The 19,167-nt window shown below is 30.4% G+C and overlaps 1 protein-coding gene across 1 annotated transcript; it reads right to left on the reverse strand.

Moving 5' to 3' along the window:
• Positions 1–15,367: 15,367 nt before the first annotated feature.
• Positions 15,368–17,297, reverse strand: LOC129957023 (guanine nucleotide-binding protein-like 3 homolog). Its single transcript, XM_056069132.1, has one exon. It carries the CDS (start codon positions 17,225–17,227, stop codon positions 15,605–15,607), a length of 1,623 nt encoding a protein of 540 aa, XP_055925107.1. The 5' UTR covers positions 17,228–17,297; the 3' UTR covers positions 15,368–15,604.
• Between the last annotated feature and the right edge of the window lie 1,870 nt (positions 17,298–19,167).

A 19,167-nucleotide genomic window follows, 5' to 3' on the forward strand; every position in this document is an offset into this window, starting at 1 on the left:
AGACTGAACAAGACTGTTAAACTTCTTAAAACCGAGTCTAATTATGAAGCTTATGGGAATGTTTTTAGGGAATGGCTTGAGGAGGGAGTAATTGAGGAAGTTGCCAAAAATGATCAGGCTTCAGTACATTATCTGCCTCATCGAGAAGTTATCAAAGAGAATAGCACTACAAAAATCCGGCCTGTCTTTGACGCTTCGGCCAAGGCAAAGGGATTTCCTAATCTTAATGATTGTCTTGAGAAGGGGCCGAATCTAATAGAGCAGATTCAGAGTATTTTAACCCGATTTCGAAAAGAGAAGATCGGTGTTATTGCTGACATCCGAAAAGCCTTTCTACAAATAGGTGTTTCACCCACGGATAGAGATTACTTGAGGTTTTTGTGGATTGGTAATGATGGTCAGCTGAAAGAGTACAGACATTGCCGTGTAGTTTTTGGTGTATCGAGTAGCCCTTTTTTTCTAAATTCTACTATTCAGCTTCATTTACAAACTGTTTTGGAAAAAATAGGAACTGGAGAATCTTCGTATCCAAAAGATGTCATTCAAAAACTTGTGCATAGTTTTTATGTCGACAATTGTGTTAGTTGCGTTAAAAATGAAAAAGAACTACATCGTTTTATTAACGTTTCGACTGAGGTAATGACCGAGAAAAAATTCGAGCTTAGAGGGTGGGAGTTCAGTGATGTCAATGCTGATACTTCTGCCGATACAAATGTGCTCGGCCTGGTATGGAATAAAAAATCTGACACTCTACGAATTAATACTGCAAGTGTAAAAGAATTATGCTTTGAAAAGGTAACTAAGCGATCAATCTTATCTACAGCTCATAGATTGTTCGATCCTCTTGGTATATGTTGTCCTGTCATCCTAATTCCTAAATTATTGCTTCAAGAAACGTGGAAGCAGAAAATAACATGGGATGAAGAAGTTGATAAAATTACAAAAAATACATTTTTAAAATGGCTAAAACATATTGACTCTTTATAGAAAATCCGTTTTCCAAGATATTTTGGTTCAGAGATTGTAAGTGGAGATATTTCAGTACATATTTTCTGTGATGCTAGTAAACATGCTTATGCTGTCGCTGCTTTCATCCGAATACAGACTTGTGATTCAGTTAAAGTACAACTTATACAAGCCAGGAGTAGAGTTTCACCAACAGGAAAGGAAGGGATTACTATCTCTAGACTTGAGTTACTTGCAGCTACTGTCTCAGCAAGACTTTCAACTTCTATTTTTTCAGAGATACAGAGTGAAGAAGTTTACTTCTGGACTGATTCTTCGACTGTCTTGACATGGATTATGAGGGAAGAAGCCTGGAATGTCTTTGTCCAGAATAGAGTGAAGGAAATTAGAGCGTTAACAAATAAAAGTTCTTGGAGACATATCCCTGGTTCCATGAATCCTGCTGATCTCCCGAGTAGAGGTTGTTCAGCTCAAACTTTATTGAAATCTAACTGGTGGTTAGGACCAAGTTGGCTTTACTTGCCTAAAGAGGATTGGCCAAAAGGAAATCTAAGCTTAAATGAAAACGAGATTGTTCGGGAAAAGAAAAAGACCATAGTTTCATCTGTGACAAGAAGTTTGATTTCTACAAGTTTCGTTCCTAAAGAAGACTGGTATTACAAATATTTTTCGAAATACCAGAAAATAGTTCATCTAATTGCCTGGATTCTACGGTTTACCTTTAATTGTCGAGCTGAAAAAATTAAGAAAAGACATGGAGACCTTGATTTTGATGAAATTTTTGAAGCCGAGAAATTATTAATCAAAATGGTTCAAGAGGATTGATTTGTAGACGAGAGAGATAATAAATTAAAAACTTTAGGAGTATTTAAGGATCAGAGTGAAATCCTCAGACTGAAAACGAAACTTACCTTTCGACAGGATTCAGAAGAGTTTAAAACTCCAGCTATTCTTCCGTCCGATCATGAGGTGGTCAAGAGATTAATACGATATTATCACGAGAAAAATGCACATGTTGGTACTCAAATTTTAATAAATATTCTTCGAGAGAGATTTTGGCTTCTTAATGCTCGAAAAACGGTGAGATCTCCGATTAATAAGTGCACCGTATGTAGAAGATTTTCTGCAAAACGCGTGCAAGTTTGCACGGCAACCCCTCCAAACAACAGACTCCGAGAAGCGGCTGTGTTTGAAATTTGTGGCATTGATTTTGCTGGTCCAGTGATCTTAAAAGGTAACACCAAATCCTGGATTTGCTTATTCACCTGCGCCGTATACAGGGCAGTGCATCTAGAATTGGTTGAGTCCATGTCTACTGAGAGTTTTTTACTAGCCCTTAGAAGATTTATATCCCGCAGAGGAAGAAGTAAAATAATTTACTGTGACAACGGAACTAACTTTGTAGGAGCTTCAAATGCGCTACGAGATCTAAACTGGAAGCAGATTATTGATGATACATCTATATCACCAATTCAATGGAAGTTTAATCCACCAACTGCCTCATGGTGGGGAGATTGGTGGGAGAGATTAATAGGCATTCTCAAGAATTTACTGAGGCGAGTACTAGGAAGAGCTTCTTTAACTTCCGAAGAAATGATCACCATTCTCTGCGACTGTGAAGCAGTGGTCGACTCCCGTCCATTGACCTATGTTACTGAAAATGATGTTACTTTGATGCCTTTAAGTCCATCTCTATTTCTTCAAGACATTCAAACAAGTGGTGTTCCTGATCTTGATGATATTGAACACAGAAGTCTGAATAAACGAGTCAAATACAGAGAAAACTTACAAAAGGATCTGCGAAAAAGATTTAGATCCGAATATCTAGGAGCACTTATTCAAAAATCGGATAAGACAAGATCAGTGAAAGTGAATATCGGTGATGTTATATTGATAGGAAGTGACAATACCAAGCGACTGAATTGGCCACTGGGAAAAATAATAGAGATTATTCCAGGTCAAGATGGAGTAACAAGACTTGTGAGACTTAAAACGGCAAATGGAGAATTACTAAGACCGACTCAGAGACTGTATCCACGAGAAGTCTCTAATGATGATCTTATTGTTGAAAACTTTTCAACTAAGAAGTTGGAAACTTGTAGAGTCTGGCTCTAACGATGTGTGTGATGTAAGCTTTGAGCCACAGTTTCAAAAGACTAGAACAGGTCGTACGGTCAAAATACCTAAAAGACTGGACTTGTGAACAATTTTAATTTTGTTAATTTTATATATCTTTCTTGCAACTATGTGTAAGTTAAAGTTTTAATGTAAAATGTTAACTTAGGTGGGAGGATGTCGCGTTGATTCTCTATATCTATTAATATTGTCTATGTTTCAGCTTTTGTTTTGTTCCGAATGGCAACGGTGTTAAAAAAAGATGCATATGTAGTTTGGAATTCATTAAAAAAGGTTGTGTTTTACTTTTGAGAATGGCTTTGAGTTTTATATTTACACCATAAACAAATGCCCTTTCATCCAAGAAATCCAAAGCAGAGTCTTTAATGAAAGTATCTGAATAAGAATATTATCTGATTCGATGTCAAACCAAGAAATGTTCGAAACCAAGAAATCCAAAGCAGAGTCTTTAATGAAAGTATCTGAATAAGAATATTATCTGATTCGATGTCAAACCAAGAAATGTTCGAAACCAAGAAATCCAAAGCAGAGTCTGTAATGAAAGTATCTGAATAAGAATATTATCTGATTCGATGTCAAACCAAGAAATGTTCGAAACCAAGAAATCCAAAGCAGAGTCTGTAATGAAAGTATCTGAATAAGAATATTATCTGATTCGATGTCAAACCGTGACAGTGCGGATGAAACTGAAATGCCATGCGTGGATAGCTCATGACATGTGACTTTTACGTCACATGAATTGACCCCTTTAAGATAAAATCTTGGAAATTAATTTGGATTAAATTAAGAGTTCAAAATATCATTACACACACACATTAGTTTTTAATTCATGAGGTTTTTCATACGGAAATTCTAACAAAGATTAGAATTTGAGAAAATAGCATTTTAAAATGCAAGATAGCATTAAAACGTATACAAATGCACATAAAAAAAATTCAGTGTAACTTGTCAATAATTGGGAGCAGAATCAAAATTCCAACGATTTAGTAAAAACTATTCAGACATTACGTACTTTAAATAAAAAATTCCGGAATTAAAAAAAAACTATTTTTTTAAACCTTTCTTAACACTGTGCTGTATAACATAAAATATATGGATCTGCAAAAATATATTATCGTTCTTATTTTTTGAAAATGGCTTTTTTATTGAAGTGGATTGAATTTTTTCAGAGAATCAGAAACATTTTGATTAAATAACCTCCTGAAATATAATGCAAATTATGAAAAATATTCTTTAACCTAGTAGCACACGATATTGTACGATATCTCCAAAATGTTATCTAACATTCTGCACACCGGCCAATATCGTAAAAATGTCGATAGACATTTTGTGCTATACTCTGTTTCACCCTAACTTGGCAGTAGTGTATATTCTAGGCATGCCGAATGGCAGTCGTCGTCAGGGGAACAGGGTTACTTTAAAGTACAAAGTTACTAGAAATGCAGATCGCTGGCGAAACTTTATCTCGCAAATTTTTCGCCAAATAGTAAATATTTATTTACTTTATCATATTATCACTTTATCGGAGAATTAATTGTTTCCTTATTTTCATTATTTTTTCAATATTATTGACACATTATTTTAATAAATCATTAAAGTTATTTCATTACGTTTCACCGTTTCTCAAAAGAAAACAATATATATTTCAATATTCTGTAAAGCGTAGTTCGGCTAATGTTTTTCGAAAAGATATCTGTATCATCGTTCACATCTTTTAAAACTTTATCTAATGTTGGAATCTCATTTCTGCGAAAAAAATGCATGGATTTTTCGTCAAATACAGAATAATGTAAAATCATCATATTTTACAAGACCTGAATGTTTATCTACTGAGCCTGGTCGCTTCTTTCCAGGGGTACTTAAAGGATGCCTTTATTTCTTTTTCCAAAAGGAAAACTGTTCATTGTGAAACATCTGTAAGATGCGAAACTTTATCAACGATATGATTGATAGAATCTTAAGGGTTTTCTCGGAGTCGAGAATAAACATTTAATATGTTTTTACATGTTGCACTTTTTGTTGGTATCACTCGTCTTGAATGTGTGCACAGCGTAGTCGGTGAAAACACTTTCTCTTTTTCAAACATTTTAGAAGTGAATAGAAATGACGAATCGAATAAATATTCACCAAACAAAACTAATAACTACTAATCCGATTAATAGTATCAAGAATATAGAGAAAAAAGCGAGAATAAAAATGTACGAAAGATAATAATGTTTGCAAACTGAATGAAGTTGAGTTGGTGGAGACGTAAAAGAAAAGCGCGCCAAATATTTAACCTTGAAGACCGGTTTTAGCCAAAGTGGAATTCATTGTGTCAATCGTTTGGTTTATTCGTTCGCTTTATTTACAAAATACTTAACATATAAGCACTTCTAACTTGAGAATAATTTTAAATTATTCTCAAGTTAGAAGTGCTTATATGTTAAGCATTTTGATAATTATTGATAAAAAAAAGGGATTTCTGTAATTTATGATATTATTTGATAAATTTCTGCGCATTTTAACTATTTTAAAGTCGGAATTGATGGGGAACTCTTTCCCAACGCGGAGCGTCACATTTTCTACTGCACATTTACAATACTGCCAAGTTAGGGTGAAACAGAGTATAATAGGGCAGTACTGATAAAATTTCAATGTTGCAGGCTTCTTTTTTGTTATATTTAAATGAAAATGCTTAATTTCAAAAAGAAATTTGACATTTTAGGCGAGTCGACAGAAAATTGATGAGATACATAGTTCAATGAACAGAATGTGTAATGTTTTTTAAATACAGCGAGTTTATTTTTGTTCAAAATTTAGTATGTCCAGAATATGAAATTCAAAAATACTTTGCCGAGATAGATTCAAAGAAACAGCTATATAAATTAGGTAACTGAAGATATTAGCAATCATTAATTCTGGTGAACCAGCTGGTCGCCAAATGTGACTATTAACAGATAAAGATAATAGAGTGTCCTCAAAAAGTAAGCATTGCTCTTAGGATGCGAAATTTTTCAGCTTTTCGTAAATATTTCAAAATGTAGTGCATATAGATTTTAAATTTTTACCAGTTATTCCTTTCTATGTATCATATACTAATGTGAAATTAAAAAAAAAAAAACTGCTAAATTTTTTTTAAAAAGTGAAAATTATTTTTCCAACTAAACACTTTTTAAAAATTTACTCCTTAATTAAGATATCATTACGCTTTATAGTTAATTATACATATATTTTTAGTATCTACAACTTTTAAACTTTTCCTCTATGATCAATAGTTTTATTTTTAATTTTATATAAAAGCGCATTGAAAATTCACTCCACCTAACATAGAGATACTCGAAAGTCTGGATAGTCTACTCAACAAGTTAAACTAATAAAATTGACATTTTTTTTTTCTTCTGGATTTCATAATTTTTCAAAACAAGTTGACTGAATTAATGCTATTTTGTAAAAAAATGTATCTATATAATAAAACATTGTTTTAATATTTGAATGAACTGCTCACTTATCCTTTGAAAATATTCTAATTCCATACAGCTAGCACCATTTGGTAGTGCATTTCAAAAAAAGGGGAGGAGGTGAAGATTTAATTATACTGATAACTAGCTGCCTGTGGAGATTAATAATTGCTCTGCGTTTCAATTAAAATATTTTGTATAAGTTAGCCATAATGATTTAACCCTTTATGTCAACAGAAATTTGTCACCAGAGAAGATAAAAGTAGCATTATGGTTAAGGACACATAGGAGAAACATAAGCAGAATAATTCTAGCATTAGCATATAAAATAGGCGAAATATAAAAAACTACTCAATCTAACAAAATTACATGTAAAATAACTATAAGAATGGGTCAGATAAAAAAAAATCTATTTTGCACAACCAGATTAATTACTTTTTTGACAAGAAAAAAAAAAAGAATCCTTACTCATTCTTTAACTTTTTTCATTCAGTATATGCTCACTTCTGAGCCCAACCTTATAACTGCAATAGAAAATACCGAGTATTCACAATACACAAAAGGTTTTGATAAATAATGATAATAATAATATAAAGTGTGCATATAGTAAAATGATACTGAAACATTAAAATAATTTTGCAATTGCTGAATTTTACCAAGACATGAACAAAATTAGTCTCGGTATATTTTTCTGTTTGTATTTAACCCTAATTTTTATATACATTCTTTTCTGATAAAATTTTATTTATGAAATGAAAGCTTCGTGTTCTTGACACATTTTAATTTTAATAATATTTTTGGGTGGATCCTAGCACAGCCCACCTCATGGCGTCTTTTTGAATTCTCGCCAAACGAGTGGCGAGAACATCGCCAATGTGGCAACCTAGACGGATTTTTTTTACTTATTTATTATTTTATATTATTATTATTTATTTATTATTTTATTTTATTAATAAATAATCAACATGGAAGGATTTTTTATTTTATTTTTTATATTTATTTTACTTTTATTTATTATTTTATAATTATTTATTTTTTATTATATTTATTATTATTTCTGGCCTTCAAGTATCGTTTTTTAATTGAAAAATAATAATAATAACAAATATTCAATTAGTAGTCAATTTGGCGAGATTTCAAATAAGTCGCCAAGAGGTAGAGCCCGTCTAAGATTTTATCATTTTTTTAATACATATTTTAATTTTAATTAATCACTAAGAATATTTCCCATGAATAAAATATATTACGGTAAAATTTTACCTTTCCAAACAACACTCAATCTAAGAAAAAATTATATTCTTCTCCTCCACAAGATGCAATATCAGACGTATTTAACATATTCATGTTCAATTCAACATCAAGAACAAAATTATTAAAAAACTTGCATCAGATGATAATTTCAAAGGACTCTAAAATATTTGTAGCATATAGGAGATAAAATAAAAGTGCAAAGGCACACTCAGTCTTGAAATCCTATATCAGCATATTTTAATTAATAAGTACTTAATTTGGTTGGTTGTTTAGGTTTTCTGGCACAGGAGCCATATCTGGCCATGCTGCGCCAATCAAATGGTAAGAAGTGTTTCGAAGATATTAAAGAAAGTTATTCCGATTAAAAACTAGGCAAGATTAAAAATTCTATTCGCAAGCCGATGCATTAAAACTGTATTTAAAAAACATTCAAGAAAAAAGTAAAAGTTCATTAATTACTGACAATCGAAAAAAGGATTGCAAATTATACAAAACTTAAATAAAATGCAACAGCCAATGGTTTGTAGAAATTTAAAAATATTAGAGTGAGGTTTCTCACCCAGTAGATCACGCATGTTTATAGAAACTGTATTAAAAAACCGTAACCGATGATGATTAAAAACAGGGCAATCGATTAAAACATGTCGGACATGGTTCACCAAATAAAAGGTGTTTATGGCTTAATTTGAATACAAAAACAATTACTAAACAAACTTTTCTTTTAATGACTGCCTTTTTAAAAAAATATATAATGTCTTGGTTTGCCAAAATAAAAGATAAGATAATTTGATTTCTAAGTTAGTAATATGCTAACATTAAAAAAAAACAATGTTTATTTCTTGTAAATTAAATTTTATCCCCTTTATGAAAAACAGTCAATTTCAATTCTTCATAATGAAATTATCATAAACATGAATTATGTTTATGATAATGAAGTTATCATAAACATAATGATGAACTAACATTTTATGATACAACTAGCCGCCTTTGGCGACCAGCCGGTTCGCCAATCTCAATGTTCGTTTAAATTTTAATAATTAAATAGGTTTAACCGGAGTTTAACCCCCTTCTTCGCCAAGTTGCGATAACGCACAAAAGCTGGCAATCTTTATTATGCACTATAATTGAACATCTGCTTCTTTGCTTTTGAACATTTCGCAAGGCCGTTGTTTGCGATTTTTAAAAATTTCGCCAAGCAGGGGATAAAACTCCGGTCGTACCATTAAACATTTTACGCAATTCCAACTTTAATAGATTCTTCAGCAAAATATTTTAAAACTTCAAATTTTGATAGTCATATAATTCACTCATAATATTATAAAGGCCTTCAGTTATAGCGTGATATATATCTCTCTTATTTTCTGTTACCCCTCGTAGAAATTATGCTTTAAATTACAGTGTAAATGATTAATCTGCAATTAATATAATAATATTTTTTACTGAAACAAAGCATTTTTTTTTAATAATATGATTACTGATAATAGAGTCACTGAGCGTTTAAACTTTATGGTCACTAAAGAATATCTTTCTTAATTTATGTAATATCTCAAGAATTTGTCAACAAAAATTTCTCAGATTCATCATGAACAGATCGATTCATTAACAATGTTTAATTTTAAATGCATCAAACACTAAGAAAATAAAATGAATCGTTTAAAATAATCGGTCGAAAACAGGTTTAAAAAAATCTACTTAAAAAACGATGTACTTAAAACTATAAGCATATACAAAAAATATATAACTAACATAAATACATTTTACTTACAAAAGCATGCAACTAACCTAAAAATAATTTAAATCGTCCGTTGGTTGTCATGCCAAAAATCAGAACAATGCGCATGCGTGGATTTTCTTCGCCAGTTACGTCAACGCAAATGCGTAAATTTTTCTACGCCAGTTGGGGTAACGCTATGCAGATTAGACATTTTTAATTTCCTTTATTCTGTGTTATTTTAATTCAAAAGTACTTCAGAATGAATCTGAAACATGGATTAATTAACAATGTTTAATTTTAAATGCATAAAACATTAAGAAAATAAACAGAATCGTTTGAAATAATCCGTCGAAAAATGTTAACCCTAGCCTAATTACTGTTGGGAGAAAAAAACAACTGATGCCTTACTTATTTGGCGATGGGGAAAATGGAAGATTTTTTTGGCGGAAAAGTTGGCGTTAGGAAAAATGGAAGATTTTTTTGGCGGGAAAGTTAGTTTTTAATTAATAATGGACTACCCCTAACATTTAGGGGGATGAAAAATAGATGTTGGCCGATTCTCATAGATACCGGATAAGCACAAAAAATTTCATCAAAATCGGTCTAGCCGTTTCGGAGGAGTATGGCAACGAAAACTGTGACACGAGAATTTTATATATTAGAAGATGATAAACTAACAATAATAAACAATTTAAATGTCACGAAACCTTTCTGAAATTAGATAATGTAAAAAATAAATAAATAAAAATTTTAAATCTCTTTTCTGCTACCACTTAACAATTTAATTAAAATGTATCAGTTGCATCAAACAGTTTTCAGAATTATGGAGATTCTCAAAAAAGAAAAGACATGATTTTTAAAAGCCACAGAAAGATAGTTTTTTCCAAATCATTTTTAAATATGGAAATAATTTTTAATTATTAAAAAATGAACTAAGTTAATTATTGCAAAACCTTGATTATATTTCACAATATTTGAAGAAAATACTCAGATAGCTTGCATTTTTGCAGGATACAAATGTTTTGTGAATTGTCAATTTTATTTATATAGATTCAGTAGCATCAAACAACAGTAATAAATTATATCTCAATACAATAAATGTTCCCACTGAGGAAAAAAACTAATTTATCAATTAAAAAAATGATTTCCAATGTAGAAGATTCATAAGAATATTCTCTGTTTATTTCAGATTTCCAAGATCTTTTTTATTAATTTCAGTCGGACTAAATTAATACTGCAAACAATTAATAGTAATATTTCAATAAAGAAAAAATTAGTTATCACAGTGGAAATGTAGATAATTTGAAAATCACAATATCTCTAACAAATATAAGCAATATAACCAGAAATATCATTAAAAAAAATATTTAAAATTCTAATAATTTACTTAACTGGTTAAATAATACTAATAGATTTTGCTTTCAAATTTTGAAGGCCTGCTGCATAAACTAATATCAATCCATTAGTATTTACTAAATATTAAAAAATTCACTATATTAAAAAATTATTCCATCTCTTAAAATATTATTGTTAAAATATATTATTATATGCAATATAAAATAATTGCCTTAGTTATCCCGCCACAACTTGTCCATTATAGATGCACACTAATGAAATTTTTTAATTTGCATTTTCATTATTTAAAATATAATTTGTTTAGTTTTTTACTGAGAGTTTGATGCTTTTTGCTTACTTTTTCATTCTGAAAGTTTGATATTCAAACAACAACGAGGAGGAAAGAAAAAGAAAAATCCAGCAATATGAAACTAGATGTATTTTTTCAGGATATGTATACCATTATTAAATTCATATAATGACTGAATATAAACTCACTACTACTTAAAGATCAAAAGCAATTCTTTTTCCTTTCAAATTTAGAAGCACTGAAAAATACACAGCCAACTGAAGTCTTTTCGCCTGACTACCATTCAATGTTTGTCTTCATTTCTGAAATGGCTCCCCCCCCCTTTGCTTTATTTCGTTGGCTGCTTTAGTTTCAATTTTAGTTGCCACAAGAATATATCTGGTTTACTGATAGCTCATTTTCTCGTCAAAGGTCAATTTTTAATTAAACTGTATATGAATAATATTCTAAAATGTTCTTTTGATGAAAATCTTCACAAGGTGGAATCGATTATTACTATTTCTCGTAAGCAATGATTAACATTACACATTAATTACTACTAATCTCATTTGATGTTAGTCTTTGGATGAGAATTATGGAGCTGACTGGGCAGACAGAAGCATGTGCGACTGGCAGAAGAAGCTATACTGAAATGTCACTTCAGCATTCACATGATTATCAAATGCGAAGACTATAAGCAGTTCATATTATATACTGCTTATTTAATATATCTCAATGACAAACAATTTCATGACTGACTTTAAAATGTAGACGTACTTTTTTAAATTATAATATATTAATGTTTTTGGAACTATTGAAAATATCTTCAATAGGGTCAGGTGGACTGGTAAAGTGGTCATGATTCATAAAAAAGGTTTAATCTCTTAAATAAATATAATAATTATTATTTTTTAAATTTTAGTTGAAAAAATAAAAAACAAAGTTTTTCACTAAAAATTTTACTTGTGGCAACATACTTCTGGCAGTCGTCATTCATTCTCCATGTGTGTTTTTTACAGCTTGTTCTTTTGACTTGCATTAACTTTTTAGCTACATTTTGTTTGATACAAATATTAATAAGTTGGCAGTGCAGAAGGATTTACTCCCATCTCAAGAGTATATTTTCATTCATAAGTAAGTTTCATTTATTATATATATAATTTAATAGTAATTTTAGTTGCATGGGGTAAAGTGGTCATAGGCTTAAGTTAGAGATGGTTGATTAAAATTAGTCATGCCTAGTTGCTAAATACCTATTAAACATTGGCTAATTATGCTGGGCTAGTTTTTAATAATAAATTCTTAAAGCATAATTAATTAATCAAAATTAAAAAGTAAAAAAGCTTAACTATTACCAGGTTTAGAATAGTATTATAATTTGATTGAAATTTTGTGAATTTTTTAAAACATAACATATTTTTCTTATTCTTTACAGCTTCAACATGCCTAGAACATATGTAAGGAAGAATCCAGAAAGCTACTCTGATGCAAGTTTACAATTAGCGGTGCTTGCTGTAGAAAAAGGAAAATCTATATACGCTGCAGCTAAGGATTTTGAAATTCCCTATCAAACTTTAAGAAGATGGGTTATAAACAAGCCAAAATACAAAGGTCCAGGAAGGGAACCATGGCTAACACATGATGAAGAATTTTGCATAGTTGAAAGTTAAAAATTTCTTGCACAATATGGATATCCTTTTGATCGTTCAGATGTTTCAAACCTAATTTTTATGTACTTTAACTCTCCAAATAGTAGAGAAAGTCCTTTTGGGAGAAAACCTCCAGGATCACATTACCTAAGAAATTATGAAAAACGCTGGGCAAAAGAATTAACAAAACGGAAACCAGAATTACTTACTACAGCTGGAGCGGCTAATTTAACAACCAAAACCGTAACTACTCTTTTTTGATACCTATACTCATCTTATTCAAACAAATGGTCTTCAACAATGTCCCGAAAGAATTTTTAATGTTGATGAAGCTGACTAGGTACAGATAGCCGAAACAGCCCAGTATTTGTTCAAAAATCTTCTCATACTACTTATATGAAATCAGCAACACAAGGAAAGACAATGTTCAGCGTGCTTTTTGGGATTATCAGCTAGTGGCAATTATATGCCTCCTTTTACCATTTATAAGAGAGTTATTTATATGAGTCATGGACTAAAGGTGGTCCTCCAGGAGCCTTATATGCTTGTACAGAATCTGGCTGGATGCAAGATTCGGTATTTGAATCTTGGATGGATCCTTTTATAAAATATACAGAAAACTTACAGAAACCTGTTCGTCTGATTTATGATGGCCATGAAAGCCACATGACTTATGGCACAGTGAAAAAAGCCACAGACAATAATATTATAATATTGTGCTTGCCCCCTCATACCAGCCATGCCTTACAACCTCTAGACGTTCGTGTCTTTTCACCATTAAAAAGTCTGGAAAGCAATTTTGAAGAAATGGTTCAGAGAAACCCGATTGCAAAGTGTCTCAAACAGTGTTTTTCCTTTTTTATTGAAGCAACTATTTGAATGTATCCGTCCACAGAATGCCATCAAAGGTTTTCTTGGTAGTGGAATATATCCAAAAAGTAGAAAAGCGCATTGTTCTAACCGAAATATCAAATCCGATACACTCATCAGATCAACAAATAAAGATTCTGAGCCATCAACATCTACTTGCAACTCAGATTTGAAACAGGCGAATATATCGCATGTAGATAACCCAACAATTGCATCTCCACTAAAAGATCTAAAACAAGCTATATTAACAACATTATTTCCACCCATCTCAACTGTAAATGAAAGAGCTAAACAAAATTCTAAGCAAAAAAAGATATGTGTTCAGGCCAAAACTGGGAAAGTATTGACAGGAGAAACGGTTGCATTGTGTCTACAAAAAGAACATGAAGAACGAGAAGCCAAAAAGAAGAAAGTTCAAGGCAGTAAACCTCCTTTGAATCAACTTATGAATAAACACCCCCAGATTTCTCGAATCATATTAGGATCTTGGGTATTGGTAAAATACGGAGGAAAGAAATTCATTAAGGAATTTATTGGCCAAGTAATTGATGAAAATGGAGAATTGCTGTCTATTAAGTATCTAAAAAAGTCTAAAATTGGAAATTATTATACATTCCCAGAATCAGATGATATTGAAAAATCAGTCTTGGAGGAGCCAAGTTTCAATAGTAGAGGACATTATAAATTTGCAATTTAATGGAACAAAATAATAGTATTACAACAAGGAGAATTGCAAGCATTAAATTTACATTGTATAGTACTTGCCATTAATAAAATGTGACCATTACTTCATTAGTTTCTTTTTAAATTGTCATTTTTTATGGTATGACCACTTTACCCCATGCACTACTCACTTTACCCCATCACCCTGGGGTAAAGTGGTCATAAAACTATGCTTTTTAAAAAATGTTATAAAATAAATTTACTTCCAACAGATAGTCCTGAAATCCTGTGAATGTGCTCTTGAATAATGTAATGTAAAATAACATCCAAAATATTAAGATATATTTCATAAATTCTTATGTTTATATTCTGTGAAAGTTAAAAAATATGTTTTTATGACCACTTTACCCCACCTGACCTTACAACTCACAACCAGCTTATTATAAAGTCAAAAAATTAACAGGCAATATTTACAATTTGTAACAGATTAATTACACAGGTCATTTTTAAAGCAAAATATCAATTAACATATATCAGTGTGATTGTATGACATAATGCAATAGCCATTTATATGTATCCTTCAATGAGATGCCTTACATGTAAATAAGAAATTGTTGTAAGATTATGGTATCTACTTTATTTTTATTTTCTGATATTAAAGCAAAGGATGTAAAGTAATATTAATTTTCTTATATGACAGAGTTGAAAGTACTATCATTTAGATAAAAATAAATATTGTTGTTCCTTTTATGTATTTGAATAAATTAAAGATTTGATTTACTCATTCTTTAAAAAAAATATTAAAACATTTGTGGCCAAGGCTTCTAAATTTTAAATAAGGTACATCAAAATATAATTATTTTTACCTGTGAAATTCAATTTATTATAGATAATTGAGTTTCTGGAAATAAAAATTTCTAAAAAGTTAGAAATATATCAGACCTTTAAATGACATTTAAGAAGGAATTTATAACATGTACAAAATGTATAAAAAAAATGAAATTTTATAATCAAGATTTTTTTTAAAATAAAACAGATAAACAATATTCACAAATATTGCAACATACTTTTAATTAATGAATTTAAATTATTCATATTTCAAAATAAGAATGCTTATTTATAACCATACTACATGAAACATTGCTCACTTTTTAGACAATATTATTACAACAATAAAAAAAATTACTTATAAATTAGATAATTGTCAATATTGATTTCATCATAGCATTTTTTTTTTTTTTGATAAAATAAGGAAAATGTAGTTGTATGTTATTGAAACAAACTTTGACTTTCAAAGAGTTAAAGCACTGACCAAAGTGTCGGATAATGCTGAAGCTGCTTTGTTTACTCTTTTACGTTTCTTCTTCATCTGTTTAAACTTTTTTTTCACAAGTTTATTTTGTTGCTCTTCTTCCGCAATAAACTTTGGTTCTGATTCAACACCTTTTTTTTCTTTTTTCTTATCGAAATTGACAGTAACCTTTTTCTCTGGCTGCTCCAGCTCCATTTCTTCTTCATCGTTCGCTGAAATATCAACACTGGTTGTTCCAGATGATTTTGCAAGTACTCCTTGGCTCGGGAAGAGTTCTGGAGCCTTATCCAGCTCCATTTTCTCCTCTAGTGAGGAAATATCAAATGCCTTAGCAAATTCTGACACAATGGTTGCACTTAAATATGGTGATTGCTGCTCTTCCTCCGGTGGATGTGTGTAATATTTTATAACTCCCCGATTCCAGTCATTTATCAACCGCCTGGCACCTTCTTCTTCATTTGGAATTCCGCCTTTCTTATATTTTCCCATTCTTTTGGCTAATAAGCAAAAAAGTTCCTGAGAAGATGAAAACTCAGGTATTGTATAATGAAGACATAATTGTTGATGGTTGGCCCGTTTTATAATTTCTTCAGCAGGTGTGATAACATCTTTTAATGTTTCTACTTTCACAGCATTTCTAAGAGCCAGATTTCCCGACGAATCATTTTTAGCAAGTACAACTCCAGGGCTATCCAGAATCTTGATATGTTTATCAAGAGATATTTCTTGCACAGCCTTTGTTAAACCTGGAGTGCTTCCAACATTGCATGCTCGACAACGTTTCAAACTGTTTATAACACTACTCTTTCCAACATTTGGAAAACCCACAACACCAACCTTGATAAAGGTTTGAATATTCTGATTCCTACAATAATTACCCAAAATTTTCATAAGAAAGGATGCACCAAAGCAAGGACTTGATGACTGAAGGCTTTCATTCAATTTCACTGCCGGAATTTTAGAGCGTGATAGATTGGTATTCTGAGATTGTGTTGATGCTTTAAAAGCAACTGTGGGCAATGATTTACGGAGATATGTCAGCCAGTCGTTTAAATTCTGTCTTGGTATTAAATCAATTTTATTCAGCACCAAGACTAGTTTCTTACCTGAGCTAACAACTAGCTCTTCTATTTGGGGACATCTGCTTCCAAGAGGATCCCTAGCATCAAGCACTTCCAATATGATATCACTGTTTTCAACAACATTTTTAAGTTCCTTGAAATAGGATTTGAAATTTGGAGTATTTTCTTTTAGTTCATTTTCTTCTATAGCGTGTGGAGTATCTTCAAATGCCATGTCATTACGATTAGCTTCTTCAACCAATTCATTAAGACCTCTGTTCTCCATTTGCAGTTTCAACCTGCTTGCTTTTTGAGCTTCTTTCAGATCCAAAGCCCTCTGTTTCCTTTGTTCAGCTTCGCGTAGAACTTCCTCTTTGAATGGGAAACTGTTCGGAACTCCAGGATCCTTCGGGGTTCTCTTTTTGGGATTTTTTTTCGCTTCTTTGCGTAATTTTCTATTATGTTCAGCAACTTTTTTGATAATTTTATATCTTTTGCGGCAAGACATTCTCTTGCTCTTTTTCTTATTTAATTTTGGCATATTTAGGGCAGTTTTAATCTACGTAGCAAGCGGACAACAGAAGACAACTTTTAAAAACATGTGGCTTTGACTAAGCGGTTAAGGATACAGTTACATTGATAAAAAATACTTTACAAAAATTAAAAGACATCAATTCTCTTTTAACTATTTACTAAATGCAATAGCACTTGAAATAATATAATGCAAAAAAATTAACTAACGAAAATTCAAATCCCACTTTTGAAATTATTTTTAAAATAGCTGTTAAAATTATCTTAGTGATTTTTTCGAAATGATGTAGTGCGCCTATTCCTGAAATGAGTCCATGATTTTATATTTTTTTTATAAAATAACGAAATTAATTTGATTTTCAATGCAATTAGAAAGTATCTATCAATCACTGCAAAATATTTTTTAAATAATTCTTAGATTTATGGAAAATTTTGTAAGATAATAAAATTTATATAGAATGTTACTTCAACCGATAACGAAGAGGTAAGAAGTTTGATAGATGGCGCCACGAGTTCGCAAATTGTACAGACAAAGTACAGTCGGTACCCTTTGTCTATGGCAAAGGGTACCGACGTGCTCTGATTGGTTTAAGCCTTGGCATTTTTTTGGCAATGTTTTGCACTCATAATAGTGTAGTTATCGCTTATTTGGCTCACACCTTGTACCTTTTATTAGTTTTATAGAAGATACGAGTGAATATCAACCCGATCTAATTTTTGTTAATATAATTGTTTTCTCTAAATATTTGTTTTTAATGAAACATTATTTCAAACCAAATAGAAAACTATTTCAATCGTGAAAAACGTTTCTATTTCTAATTTATGAAACTAGTAATACAAGTAACTAATGTTATTAATGCAGAGAAGTATAAAAACTATATGAACGGAATTATTCAACATATGATGCAGCAATTGAATAATTATTATTTTGCTATGATTTTCGTGCCTTTATTAGATAATTTATGCAGTCATTGAAACTTGTCGCTGAACGTTTGTTACTTTCCCATCAACTACATATGGGAAGATGATTACTTAATGCCCAAAACGTATAAATATGTAAGATTTAACAGAATATGTGATTTCATAGCTAATTTTTTTAGTTATATCAAAATAATATTAAGAAGAAACACACACAAAAAAATATTTTTAATAAATTGTAATTTTTATATTTCTTGAATTTAGATTTCAGGATTTGATCTTTTCAGCTGTATATGTGTTCCAGATTAATATTACATGTAAACCGTAAAAAATAGAGGGGGGGGGGTAATTTTACATATTTTATTTATTTTTATAAAAATATATTTCAGAGTAATAAATAATATTAAGAAATTTAATATAATTTTCAAAACTTTTATTAATTATTCCAAAATTTTTATTAAGAGATGTTAAAAAGAATTGTTTTAATATTTATTTTGCAATAACTAAAGTCATATATCCCCAACTCCATTTGAAAACAATTTCTTTGGACATTCAAACAATTAAAATTTTATAAACATGTGTCTTTAGTATTTGTGACTTAAATATATTAGTTAAGTTCTTACAATATTTTTTCTATTTCCACAAGCGAATACAGTTTGAATTTTATCTAGAGCAAATAATATATCTTCATTCCCTCAACAATGAAAACAGTTTAATAAAGTTACAAAAAATGGCATTAAAGTCATTGCTATGTACTTTAAACTGAAAAATAATATTTTTATTTTTTAGGAACTTTTTTAAAAACTCTTTTCAATTGGAAATTTTCTTATATTTTGCAATTTATTAATTTCAGTTGGAGTAATAGTAGATACTAACTATCAAAACAAAATAGATTTAGTACAAATTTTACTGTTCACATAAATTATTTTATTGAAAAAACATATGCTGACTTTAAACATGAATATTCTAAATACTTAGTCTATTTTTGCCTCCTTTGTGAACTATATTTATGGAGTATATCTATAAACCTCA

The sequence above is a fragment of the Argiope bruennichi genome, chromosome 11, assembly GCF_947563725.1.
Source record: "Argiope bruennichi chromosome 11, qqArgBrue1.1, whole genome shotgun sequence".
Lineage (NCBI taxonomy): Eukaryota > Metazoa > Arthropoda > Arachnida > Araneae > Araneidae > Argiope > Argiope bruennichi.